Source organism: Rhinatrema bivittatum, chromosome 1 (assembly GCF_901001135.1).
Source record: "Rhinatrema bivittatum chromosome 1, aRhiBiv1.1, whole genome shotgun sequence".
NCBI lineage: Eukaryota > Metazoa > Chordata > Amphibia > Gymnophiona > Rhinatrematidae > Rhinatrema > Rhinatrema bivittatum.
The window spans coordinates 496,165,469-496,178,872 of NC_042615.1; the positions used below are offsets into that span (position 1 = coordinate 496,165,469).

A 13,404-nucleotide genomic window follows, 5' to 3' on the forward strand; every position below is an offset into this window, starting at 1 on the left:
AGAAAGCCCGCCAAATGGGCAAATGGCCCTGTATAACGATTTAGCCACCGCCACCCTACAAAAACGGCGAGAACTTCAACCTGTGACTGCACTTCTTCGTAAAGAAAATATCAGATATAGATGGTTGTATCCCAGTGGATTAGCCTTCACAGTGGACGGTGCAACACATCGGATTAAAAAGATGGAGGATGCTGAATCCATATTGGCTGAGGCGGGATTAACTTTGCCGGATGAAGACAATACTGCACCACACTCCACCGGGACTGACCGTCCAAGATGGCAGAGAGTGGGAAAATCGGGCTCCAGACTCCGCCGCAAATCTCTGGATGTGAGCATGACGAGAGCGGGAGGTGAGTGAAGCCTGAGGAGTACTCTCTTATTTGGCACAGATTTCTCTATCTTTTGGGTGATCGCCCAACAGATTCCTGGAAAATTGGATGTTACATTTACAGCATTTCCTGTGTTTACGTTACAGCTCAACGCTGACATGTGTATAAGTAACTGTAGTCGCTGATAAGATTTTCACTAATTCTGTTTTGCAGTAACGGTAAAGTGTGAGGGGAGAGGGAGGTTGACTGCTTCTCGGAGAAGCACTACTGATGAATCAGTGGTGGGCTTTCAGGGGTGGAGAGGGTGGGAGAGGGAGGGGGGAAACCAGGAGGAGGGTGAGGGAGGGAGCAAAAGGGAATCTCGAGTGCATTGTATTACAAGGGAGCCTAATACAGCCAAACGGTAAAGCAGGTAGACGAGGGGGAGAGCAACAGTATGGGAGTATTAGAGCGGCCAGGGTGAACCTTAGACATATAGATGTCGATTAAAGTGGTTTCCCTTAATGTCAAGGGTTTAAATATGCCGCTCAAAAGGAAATTAATGTTCAAGGAAGCCCTTTTTTTAAAGGCCTCCATCATCTTTTTGCAGGAAACTCACCTGAGAAAAAAGTATGAGAGATTGTTAAACTCTTCTCACTATCCACAAACTGTGTTCGCAGTGAGTACACCTAAACAAATACACCGGAGTGGGGATTTTATTCTCTAGAGACTTAATGGTGCAAGTTGACACTATTTATAGAGATGAAGAGGGGAGGTTCTTGATTGTTTCTGTGTACATTAATAAGGTTCTATACACATTGGTTAATGTGTATTGTCCGAATACGTTACAGAGGGAGATCTTTCAGAGAATGGATGTGATACTATTAAAATGTAAGTGTGGTATTGTGATTATGGGGGGGGGGGGATTTTAACATGGTCAGAGACCCAACGCTAGATTGCTCTAAAGGGGGTGGTCATTACTCTAAAGTAGATAGAAGAGCTCTCCAGAGCTTCATTACCAGGTGGAACATGGTGGACATATGGCGGGAAAGATATCCTGCTGGTCGAGATTTCTCATTCTACTCTGCAGCTCATGACACCTACACTAGAATTGATTTCCTTTTGATAACATGTTGGTGAACAGCACCGCAGATGTAGGTATAGGCAATATAGCATGGTCTGATCATGCACCAGTTTGGTGGGAATTTAATAGCTTGAGATTAGTTAGTGGGCGTAGGTTCTGGAAACTCAATGATTCCATAATAAAAGATAAAGAGGTAGAACTACAACTACGTACGACCATTAGAGAATATTTAACAATTAATGATACAGCAGACACAACCCCTGTGGTATTATGGGACTATTTGAAGGCTGTCATACAGGGAAGGATTATTGCGATAGCTGCTCACAAAAAGAAAGAGAAAGCTCAAAAACATGAGAGGTTAAGAGAGCAGCTGGCGAAGGCAGAACTGGCTCATAAACAGGCTCCCTCGAGGCCATTGTTAAAGGAATTGGGTGATATCTGCTACCAACTCCGCATGCTAGAAGCAGAGGAGCTGGCGTATACTTTAGATTTAGCTAAACAAACATATTATGAACACGGCAACAAGGCTGGGAAATTGTTAGCGCATAAGTTGAAAGCCAGAATAGCACAAACACAGATCACTAAAATTCGGGTGGCCGATGGGTCTCTGATTGTAGACGGTGAGGGGATTAGAGCTCAATTTAATCAGTTTTTTGCTAAACTTTATACTCGAGAGGAGGGAGTATCTGAGGAGGATATAATTAAATATCTAGATGAAGTACAGCTGCATAGTTTAGATCCTGATATATCGGAAGGGATGAGTCAGCCTATTACTTCTGCAGAAGTGTTAGCAGCGATTACTGAGTTGAAGCCAGGGAAGGCCCCAGGAATCGATGGGTACACCCCGCTATTCTATAAAAAGTTTAAAGACTTATTAGTAGTACCACTGGTTAACATGTTCAATATGCTGAGTAGTGGTGGCCATCTGCTGAGTGCTGCAAATGTCGCTGGTGTTACTATACTGCCTAAACCTGGAAAGGATCCCACACAGTGCAGTTCATATCGCCCTAATTCACTTATCAATATTGACCTGAAAATATTAGCAAAAATCTTGGCTACCAGATTGAAAGTGGTAATTACATCTATAATTCATGATGATCAAGCAGGCTTTATGCCGGGCAGAATGGCAGGGGATAATATTCGAAAGGTGATTAACCTTATTCATCACGCTAGGAAGAACAATATTGCGTCCCTGCTATTTGGGGTAGACGCGGAAAAGGCATTTGATACGGTGCATTGGCACTTTCTTTTGCAGGTCATGCGAAAAGTTGGATTGGGGGGTGGTTTTCTTCACTGGGTACAAGAACTGTATGGAGAGCCTGCTGCTTGCATAAAGGTGAATGGAGGATATTCCAACAATTTCAGTGTGCAACGGGGAACGAGGCAAGGATGCCCATTGTCACCATTGCTGTTTGCCATATGCTTAGAACCATTGGCAGAAAAAATCAGGGCGGCGGGAGAGATCATGGGTGTCCAGATTCGAGATAGGAATTACAAGATCTCACTATATGCCGATGATGTGCTTTTCACTCTGACCAAACCAGAGAAATCCTTATCTATCTTATTGACAGAGTTGGACCACTTTGGCAGGGTCTCCGGCTTTAAAGTTAATAAAGAAAAATCGGAATTCCTCCCAATATACCTGACCGCGTCTCAGATTACTCAATTGAAACAGACCTTCCCTTTCCAGTGGGCAAAGCGCACGGTAAGATATTTGGGGGTCCAGATAGGTTCAGATCACAGGGATCTTTACAATCAGAATTATATACCTTTACATAAGAACATAAGAAAATGCCATACTGGGTCAGACCAAGGGTCCATCAAGCCCAGCATCCTGTTTCCAACAGTGGCCAATCCAGGCCATAAGAACCTGGCAAGTACCCAAAAACTAAGTCTATTCCATGTTACCATTGCTAATGTCAGTGGCTATTCTCTAAGTGAACTTAATAGCAGGTAATGGACTTCTCCTCCAAGAACTTAGCCAATCCTTTTTTAAACACAGCTATACTAACTGCATTAACCACATCCTCTGGTAACAAATTCCAGAGTTTAACTGTGCGTTGAGTAAAAAAAGAACTTTCTCCGATTAGTTTTAAATGTGCCCCATGCTAACTTCATGGAGTGCCCCCTAGTCTTTCTACTATCCGAGGTCTAGAACGGGTAGATTCACATCTACCCGTTCTAGACCTTGATTTTAAACACCTCTATCATATCCCTCCTCAGTCGTCTCTTCTCCAAGCTGAAAAGTCCTAACCTCTTTAGTCTTTCCTCATAGGGAAGTTGTTCCATTCCCCTTATTTTGGTAGCCCTTCTCTGTACCTTCTCCATCGCAATTATATCTTTTTTGAGATGCGGTGACCAGAATTGTACACAGTATTCAAGGTGTGGTCTCACCATGGAGCGATACAGAGGCATTATGACATTTTCCGTTTTATTCACCATTCCCTTTCTAATAATTCCCAACATTCTGTTTGCTTTTTTGACTGCCGCAGCACACTGAACCGACGATTTCAATGTGTTATTTAAACGGCTAGAGAAAGATCTCCAATCATGGGACAGACTGGAGTTATCATGGTTGGGCAGGATTGCAGCCATTAAAATGACCTATTTGCCGAAATTGGCATATTTCTTTCAGACTCTACCTTGTATGGTACCGGCGCATTGTCTTAAAGGGTTACAAACCAAGATCTTTTCATTTATATGGAAGAGTCGTCCACCGAGGGTTGCGCAGTCGGTGCTTTATCAAACTAAAGCAGACGGGGGTTTGGGGGTCCCGCACCTTCTTAAATATTATGTGGCATCCCAACTAAAGGTGTTGCTAGATTTCCATGATCAGGTGTACTCTAAACAATGGGTTCAGATAGAAAATAGTCTGGCCCAGGGCTTGTCGATCAAGCAGCTCTTTTGGATAGGGGAGAGGGTCCGAGTTGAGGAGGATCGGATGTCACCATGTATGGCGATAACTATTCGCCTATGGAATGGATGTAGGTCCCTGCTGATAGGCTCCCACAGATATTGGTACTCCACCCCGATTAGAGGGTGTGAAGCGTTTCCCGCAAGGATCTCGGGAAAATGGTTCCAAATGTGGGAAGTAAAGGGTTTACATTCCCTGGGTCAGATTTGGCACGACCAAAAGGTGTTACACCTTTTGAGAATTTGAGAACTAAATTTGGTCTTACGGTAAAAGATCATTTTGCCTATTTGCAGTTACAACATTTTCTTACTTCTAAAGATGTGCGAGCGGATTTGAATAAAGGGAAAACGCTGGTGGAAAGCTACTGTGATAAAGCCCACCTCTTTAAAGGGGCTATATCCAAGCTCTATGTAGTACTTAATGGGACGGTGCCTTCTACAGCGAAACATCTGAAAGCATGGGAAGCAGATTTGGGAGGCTCATTGACAGAGGGAGAATGGGATGCCTGCTTCCAGGAGGTGAGTCAAAGCTCACTATCCGCTCAGTTACTAGAACAAAGCTACAAGATACTGTTTCGATGGTATTTAACACCATATAATCTACATAAAATGGGGCTTAAACAAGATAATTTATGCTGGAGATGATTGTGGGAGAAGGTGGAAACTTGGTTAAGGGATTTACTGCAAACTAATATTTGCTGGACTGTACGGAGGGCTCTGTTACATGCTCCTTTGTCTGAAGTATCCTCAGTACAACAGCCTTTTCTCAGGGCCGTTGCATTGGCTGTGAGAGGAGAGATTGCAAAAAGTTGGAAGCAGGAAAAGGTACCTTCTTTAACATCAGTGCTTCAGAGACTGAAATGGACACATTACATGGAATACCTTACACTGCATTACGAAGAGATAACGTAAAACGCTTTACTAGTAGTTGGCATGTATTTCAATTTTGGATCGACAAGAATGATAGCTCCAAGGGTGGTGTAGGAAGAGGGGGAGGGACAGGAAGAGGGGAGGGGAGGGGGTTAAATTAGAGCTTCTATTATCAATATCTCTATCCATACTACTATTATTTATTATTATTATGTAATGTTAAGATTTAGTATGGGAGTGCACAGGTTGTGAATGTGAAACTTTTGTTTATTGTCATATGTTATCATTCAATAAACAGATAATTACAAAAAAATAAAAAGACATTTAGAAATTATATAGCATACCAGCCATACCATGAATACTAACACCTAGGACTTGAACAGCAACAATCTTACATATGAAAAAGCAAGACTGCAAATATAGAAAACAGTACACTTACTATTGGAAAAACAAAGAAAGCCAAACTGCTCTGGATTCCTACACAGAATCTATATCCTAGTTAACAGAATCCCTCACCTCTCTCAAATATGCAAAATGCAGATTGACCCTTATCTAATACACACTAAAACAACAAATTATAAACAAGCATACAGAGAAAAACAAACTCTAAGAAGCCGAGGGGGGGCAGGATACAGCATGCCTGCAACATTTCTATTACCAGGGTTGAGGGAAAAGCAGGAACAGGGAACAGTGACGGGGAATTTTAAGTACCAGGTCTTTACTCTGCACTCTCCTCAACCAGCAAGCACATGTGGCTTTTATAGAAAGCATAGGCTTGCTATGTCAAATTTTTGGTGACACACTGGTTGAGAACCATTGGTCTAGACCAGGGGTCAGGAACCTTTTTGGCTGAGAGAGCCATGAACGCCACATATTTTAAAATGTAATTCCATGAGAGCCATACAATATGTTTAAAACTAAATACAAGTAAATGTGTGCATTTTATGTAAGATCACACTTTTAAAGTACATTAAGTCTCTGAAAATATTACACCAGGCCTTAAGACACCAATACATCTCCTATTAGGAAAACGGACCAAGTCAGGCTGCTATAGAGTCCTACACAGAAACTACACGCCAGCAGAAAACCTCACCTGAATCACGTGCTGTCCCTCACCTAACATAGAATAAAGAGACCAAAACGCATAACAAGAAGCATGCAGACAAAAACTGAACTGGAAACTGCAACAAGCCAGAGTCTCTGTATGCAGTGTAACAAAGGAAAAAAGAAACATCACACATCCTTATAAAACAAATCAAGAAATATAAAATCATCAGCAGTAAAACTGTACTAACAAAAAGAACATATTTCGAAACAGCTGATGAGTGGAATATCCAATAATTAAAAACTCATATAAAACATTTCCAGATACCAACAAAATATTTCAAAATAGCAGTCACAAAGACCCAGTAATGAAAAATAATAAGGATACAAAAATTTTTTTGCTCTGCATACCTGGGAACGTTTGATATCCAGGTGTCCTGAGATTGTTCTGAATAAGCAGGAGGTGGGGTGGTTTGCTTGGAACTTTCTCCTCTCTCAGTCACATACCGGCGCTCTCTCTCACACTGGCTCTCAATGACACACCTATACACACATGCTCTCAGTCACTCACATATACAAATGTTTTTTCTCTCTCACTTATATAGGCTCTTAATTACACATTTACACACATGCTGTCTATCTTTTCACGCTTACACACACACAGGCTTTCAATCACATAAATACATGCTGTCTTTTTCTCTCACACACAGACTCTCATTCACATGCTTACAAACATGTCCTCTCTTTCTCTCATTTACACACAGGCTCTCAATCACATACTCACATGCTCCCTCACCTAAATCAGCTCTCAATCACACACAGACACACATGCTCTCTCTCTCTCATTTACACACAGGCTCTCAATCACATACTCAAATGCTCCATCACCTAAACCAGCTGTCAATCACACACAGACACACATGATCTCTCTCTTACTTATACACACAGGCTCTTAATCATACATACACATGATCTCTCTCACACACAAAGGATCTCAATCATACACACATACTCTTTCACACAAACAGGTTTTCAATTACAAACTTACACATACAGGTTCCCAATGGTAAACTTACATTCATGCTCTCTCTCTCACAGGCAGGATCTCAATCACAGACATACTCTCTTTCACATATACAGGCTCTCAATCAATCATTCACATACATGCAATCTCTCACTCACACACACAGGATCTCAAACACACATGCTTGCTCGCTCATTCACTCTCCCCCCCCCCCCCCCCGGGAACTCGCGGCAGCAGCAGCCACCTCCCAACGCTAACCTCCTTCATTTTCAGCCCTCGCGGAGGCGAAGGCGGAGTCCCATCGTCCGCGGTTGAAGATTTTCATTTTCCTCCGAGCCGCGCTGCAGTCTTCTTCCCGCGCAGGCACCCGATGCTCTCCACTTCCTCTTCCGGGCCGCGGGAAGAAGAGAGCACCGGCGTGCTCTCCTCTTCCCGCGGCCCGGAAGAGGAAGTGGAGAGCATCGGGTGCCTGCGCGATGACTCCAGCGCTGGCACCCGGCTGACACCCGATGACTCCCGCGCAGGCACCCGGATGACTCCAGTCGGCGTGCTCTCTTCTCCTCCCCCCCCCCCGCGGCCCGGAAGAGGAAGTGGTGAGCATCGGGTGCCTGCGCGGAAGAAGAGACCACGCTAGTGTGGTCTCTTCTTCCCGCGCAGGCACCCGATGCTCTCCACTTCCTCTTCCGGGCCGCGGGGGGGGGAGGAGAAGAGAGCAGGCCGGTGCCGCTGACTCCAGCTGTCCTGCCGCGTTCCGCCCGGGCTGACAGCATTTTAAGCCCGGGCGGCGGAGGACCGGGGAGCAGCTGGGTCAGCGGGGAACCGCGAAGTATGGCGACACTTGTCTGCGAGCCAGATGCAGCCCTCAAAAGAGCCATATCTGGCTCGCGAGCCATGGGTTCCCGACCCCTGGTCTAGACAATAGTCAGATTTGAAGGTGAGCACAAACGATCAAACCGCAGCTTTGCAAATATCTTCAATGGAAGCAGCTTTAAGGAAAGTCACTGAAGCCGCCACAGCTCTCTCCTGATGAGCTGTGACAGAATCTGTAATCTGCCAATTTTACAGACTTCTCTTGGCAACTGCCACTCCATCTATTGGTATCAAAAAGATCCAATATAATGACTGAATAGACAAGGTTCTAATGTTTGCTCACTATATATTGCACTTTACCACCATTTTATGTATATTATTTTTTTATTTATATTCTTTTATTCAATATTACAAATTTCTTTGATCCATAAACCTATACAATACCCTCTTTTACAAAAATACCTAAAAAAACCAAACATTCATTCATCCCCACATTCACACCACATTCATACTCATCCCCATCCCTTAACCATGGGCATGGTTTAATAGAGCTGGCCACTGTTGAAGAAAATTGTGGATAAAATATAAAACCCTTTGCACTATACATAAGCTAATCCACGACGAGAAAGCGGAATGGTTAAACACAGCTCTCCGAGTCCATGTCCCACACAGGAACCTCAGATCTGCCAACAAAGCCCTCCTAACTATCCCCTCAGTAAAAATTGCAAAACTAACACAAGTCAGAGAAAGAGCACTATCATTGGCCGGGCCGATACTATGGAACACCATGCCCACAGAGGTAAGATTAGAGAGAGACTTCAAGACTTTCAAAAAGAGCTTAAAAACATGGCTCTTTAGAGAAGCCTTTTCACAAGGAGAGCGAGAAAGAGAGAAACGCTGAAAGCTGTACACACAAAATCTTTATACAGCACTAGCACAGTATATGTATGTACGTCATGGTTTGTTTACTACACCCTTAATTGAAATGTATAAATAAGTATTTTATTGTAATCACAGGACAGATTAAACAACACTGAACATATAGCCTTTATTATGAAACTATGTTACCGAACTTATAAGGCACCACCCGAATTTTAGGAACAGAAACATGTACAACTGACTATATGTGCCTCTATGTAAACCGTTGTGATGGTAATATACTGAATGACGGTATAGAAAAAGATTTTAAATAAATAAATAAATAAATAAATAAAATGGACTCCATTCGTTACCTAAAAAGAAGTAAAACCATTTCTATACACGGATAGATGAAAGTGGACTTTCTGCTGTCACATTTATTTGAGAAGAAGAGTAAAAGAATTTGGACTCCATATAAAATCTACAAAAGAAGAAATATGTCCCTTATGACTGTGGTTTGAAAAATAGTGTAAGAAAATTGCAACTGTCTTGTAATAATTTAATACATTTATTTACTTACAATGGGGGGGGGGGGGGGTCGGGGCATCTCCCGACAATGATAAAAGCAGCTAAGTTCTCTGTAGTTCACGAATGTGTATTTAAATAGGTGATATGTGAACAGGATAAGAATGGTTTCTGAATTCGAGATATGAAGAAGCAGTGTGTGAATTTTTAAGGGGTGGGGGTGAGAATGAATGTGGTGTGATCCGGATGAATGAATGTTTGAGGGGTTTTTTAAGGTATTTTTGTAAAATGAGGGTATTATATAGGTTTATGGATCAAAGAAATTTGTAATATTGAAGAAAAGAATATAAATAAAGAAATAATATACATAAAATGGTGGTAAAGTGCAATATATAGTGAACCTTGTCTATTCAGTCATTATATTGCTATAGAGAGAATCAGGGGTAATCGGTAGTAGAAGATAAGTATAGATTATCAAAAAGATCCAAACAGTTGAGAAGCCTGATAAGGCTGAGTCCACCTCAAATAGTACACTAAGGCCTTAGAGTCCAAAAAATGGAGAACCTTCTCATCTTTATGTACATGTGACCTTGGAAAAAAGTATGAAGAGCAATGGATTGATTGATAATACCACTTTGGGAAGCAACTTAAGGTGAGTACATAGGACTACTTAACATGGAAGAATTGGAGGTAAGGTGAATAAGAGACCAGCGCTTGTAATTCACTAACCTTTCAAGCCAACATGCCAACTACTAAAAACAGCACTTCCTGAGTGAGGAACTTTAAAAGTAGTTAAGATTCCAAGGCACTGGAGGCTTATTGACCAGCCTTCCCCTGTCTTGGTCCTGCAGCTTTTGTTTCTCTGTCAAACAGGGCTGAATTATTAATCTTGACAACTGAGAAACACAAGCTGCAGGACCACCACACCACAGGAAGTCCTGCAAAATGCAGAAAACGCTTTTGTACAGAAAACTCTAGAATTTCAGTCTGCTTAATACTATTCAAGACATGTGATCCGCTTCAGTGGCACAGTGAACCTGCTTGTTTTCAGAGAATTATAGTATCCAGGTTAGGAGCAGATAATTAACAGATAAAAGATATGAATAAGTTTTATAAATGCATTCTATGTTCTATGGTTAACAAATCAATCTTTACTGACAAAGTATCAATTTTCAAGAATGTCAAGCACAAATTCAACTTTCATGGGATTGTAAAACATTAGAAGCTACATCTTCCTGACCTGTTCAGCAAGCTGTTCAAATGCTTTAAGAAGAGGATCATTTTGTTCAATTTGAAATTTTTTCTGGGCCACTAGACTTTCCATCTCTTCCGAATGCCTTTTATCCATTCCAGATAGTGAAGCTCTGTGTGAGACACACTTTACTTTTACGTTTGAAGCCACAGAATGTGCATCCTGAAAAAAAGCATATTACAAGTCTCAGTCTTTGGAACCAACCTGATGGTCTATCTGGTTAATACCATATGGGCCAGTGGTTCAGCATATTCACCTATATAAATGAGTAAATAAATGCTATTATACATAAAATTCCTAGATATCGGATAATGTATGTTAATTACTGCAAGCGCTCAACTATCATATTTACTAGTAATACCCAAAGTGACAATATCGTACCGTGCTGAACATATTTAATTTGAAATTATCAGGTAATTAATTTCTCCATTTCCTAGCGTGTAGCCAGATGGACTCAGGACCAATGGGATGTACAAAAGCTACTCCCAAACAGAGCGGGAGGCTGCCTGTGGCCCACTTAGTGCTGTCATTGCAAAGGCTGTGTCCTCCCAGGCCTGAACATCCATACGGGTGACATCATCTGATGCAGCCAATCACGGAACACTTTTCTCAAAGTTTCTAGAACTTTGACTGGCACCCACTGGGCATGCCCAGCATGGCAACAACCCTGCATTCAGTAGGGGTCCTCCCTTCAGTCTAGCAAAAAAAAAAAAAAAAGTGCAAAAAATAACATAATAAATCACAAGCGTACCCAACTCCATGGGGTGGCGGGTGGGTTTCGTGAGGACTAACATCCTGCTGTCCTGTGAGAACACTTGTTACAGGTAAGCAACTCTGTTTTCTCACAGGACAAGCAGGATGGTAGTCCTCACATATGGGTGAATAACAAGCTGAGGATGCCTGCGCATGTACCGAAAACACCCAAGATGTGCAACAGGCATAACAACAGGGGTGATTCTTTGGTATACGGGCAGCCTGAATATCCCAGCGGGTGTAGAAGGAAGGTGGATATTAAGCTTAGAATAGATTGCGTAGAACAGATTGGCCAAAGATAGAATCTTGTGTACCAGCCTTGTCTATGCAATAGTGTGCTGCAAAGGTATGAAGAGAACTCCAGGTTGCAGCTTTGCAGATATCAATGAGAGGTACAGAACGAAGGTGTGCAACCAACGTTGCCATAGCCCTAATGGAGTGCACTTTAACTCGATCCTGAAGCGGAAGGCCTGCTTGCTGATAGAAGGAAATGCAGTCCGCCCACCAGGAGGACAGGGTCTGCTTTCCAACTGGGGTTCCCAGCTTAAGCTTATCAAAGGAAACAAAAAGCTGGGTGGATTTCCTATGGCCTGCAGTGCGCTCCAAATAAAAGGCAAGCACATGTTTACAGTCCAAGGAATACAGAGCCCACTCAGTAGGAAGTGAGTGGGGATTTGGAAAGAAAGTAGGCAGCACTATGGATTGATTTAAATGAAACTCAGATACCACTTTCGGTAGAAATGTAGGATGTGTGCAAAGGACCACCCGATCATGAAGAAATTTCGTGTAAGGAGGTATGTAACCAGCACCTGCAGCTCACTGATCCTGCGAGCAGACAACGCCAGAAGGAAAAGGACCTTCCAAGTGATATGCCGCAACTCGCAGGCATGTAGAGGCTCATACAGAGGTTTCATGAGCTGCGCTAAAACCACATTAAGGTCCCAAGATGGGGCCGGTGGACGGAGAGGAGGCTTCAGGTGAAGCAAGCCCTTCATAAAGTGCACCACTAGGGGCTATGTCGGGATAGAGACATCCCCTGTACCCCTATGGAAGGCGGCCACCGCACTGACATGCACACTCTGATGGAGGAGGTTTGTAAACCCGACTCCGAGAGATGCCAGATGTAGTCTAAAAACTGATTCGTGGGGCAGGTAAAAGGATCCAACTCCTTTGAAGTACACCACAATGAAAATCTTTTCCATTTTGAATGATAAGACCTTCTAGTATTAGGCTTTCGTGAAGCTACCAGGACCTGAGATACAGATTCCGAAACATTGAGAGGCTGTAGGATCAACCTTTCAACATCCAAGCCATCAGTGACAAGGCCTGAAGGTTGGAGTGGCGCAATTGGCCATTCCTCTGAGATATGAGAGACTGGTCCAAGCCTAGAGGAATCTGTGGACACAGTGAGAGATCCCAAAGGATGGGAAACCAAGCCTGACGTGGCCAGTAGGGGGCTATGAGAATCATTAGACCCCTGTCCGTGTGTAGCTTCACGAGAGTCTTGCTGATGAGAGGAAGTGGTGTGTAGGCATAAAGGAGGCCTTCCTTCCAAGACAGGGCGAACGCGTCCCGAGGTGGAACGTGGTGACTGCGATGTAGAGAGCAGAAGTTGTCCACCTTGCGATTCTGCAGAGACGCGAAGAGGTCGATGGTCGGGCGCCCCCACTTCCAGAATAGACTGTCCGCAACTACAGGGTTGAGAGACCATTCAAGGGTCTGAAATTCCCGACTTAGAGAGTCTGCCAGAACACTGTCCACACCCGCCAGGTAGGTTGCTCTGACAAGCATGGTTTGAGATAGAGCAAAAGCCCAAATCTGTGCTACCTCCTGACAAAGGAGGTAGGATCCGGTTCCCCCTTGCTTGTTGATGTACCACATTGCTACCTGGTTGTCCATTTGGACCAGGATTGTTTTGTTGGACAAACAGTCCCGAAACACAGAAAGAGCATTATCTGATTGC

General features: G+C 43.2%; 1 protein-coding gene across 1 annotated transcript in view; it reads right to left on the bottom strand.

Annotated features, from left to right (window-relative positions):
- The window catches only part of HAUS6 (HAUS augmin like complex subunit 6), a 345,826-nt gene that overhangs the window by 50,990 nt on the left and 281,432 nt on the right, over positions 1-13,404 (bottom strand). Inside the window, exon 14 of the mRNA XM_029608783.1 lies at positions 10,677-10,850. Within this exon, the coding sequence (XP_029464643.1) occupies positions 10,677-10,850 (174 nt within the window). The remainder of the gene's footprint in view (positions 1-10,676; positions 10,851-13,404) is intronic.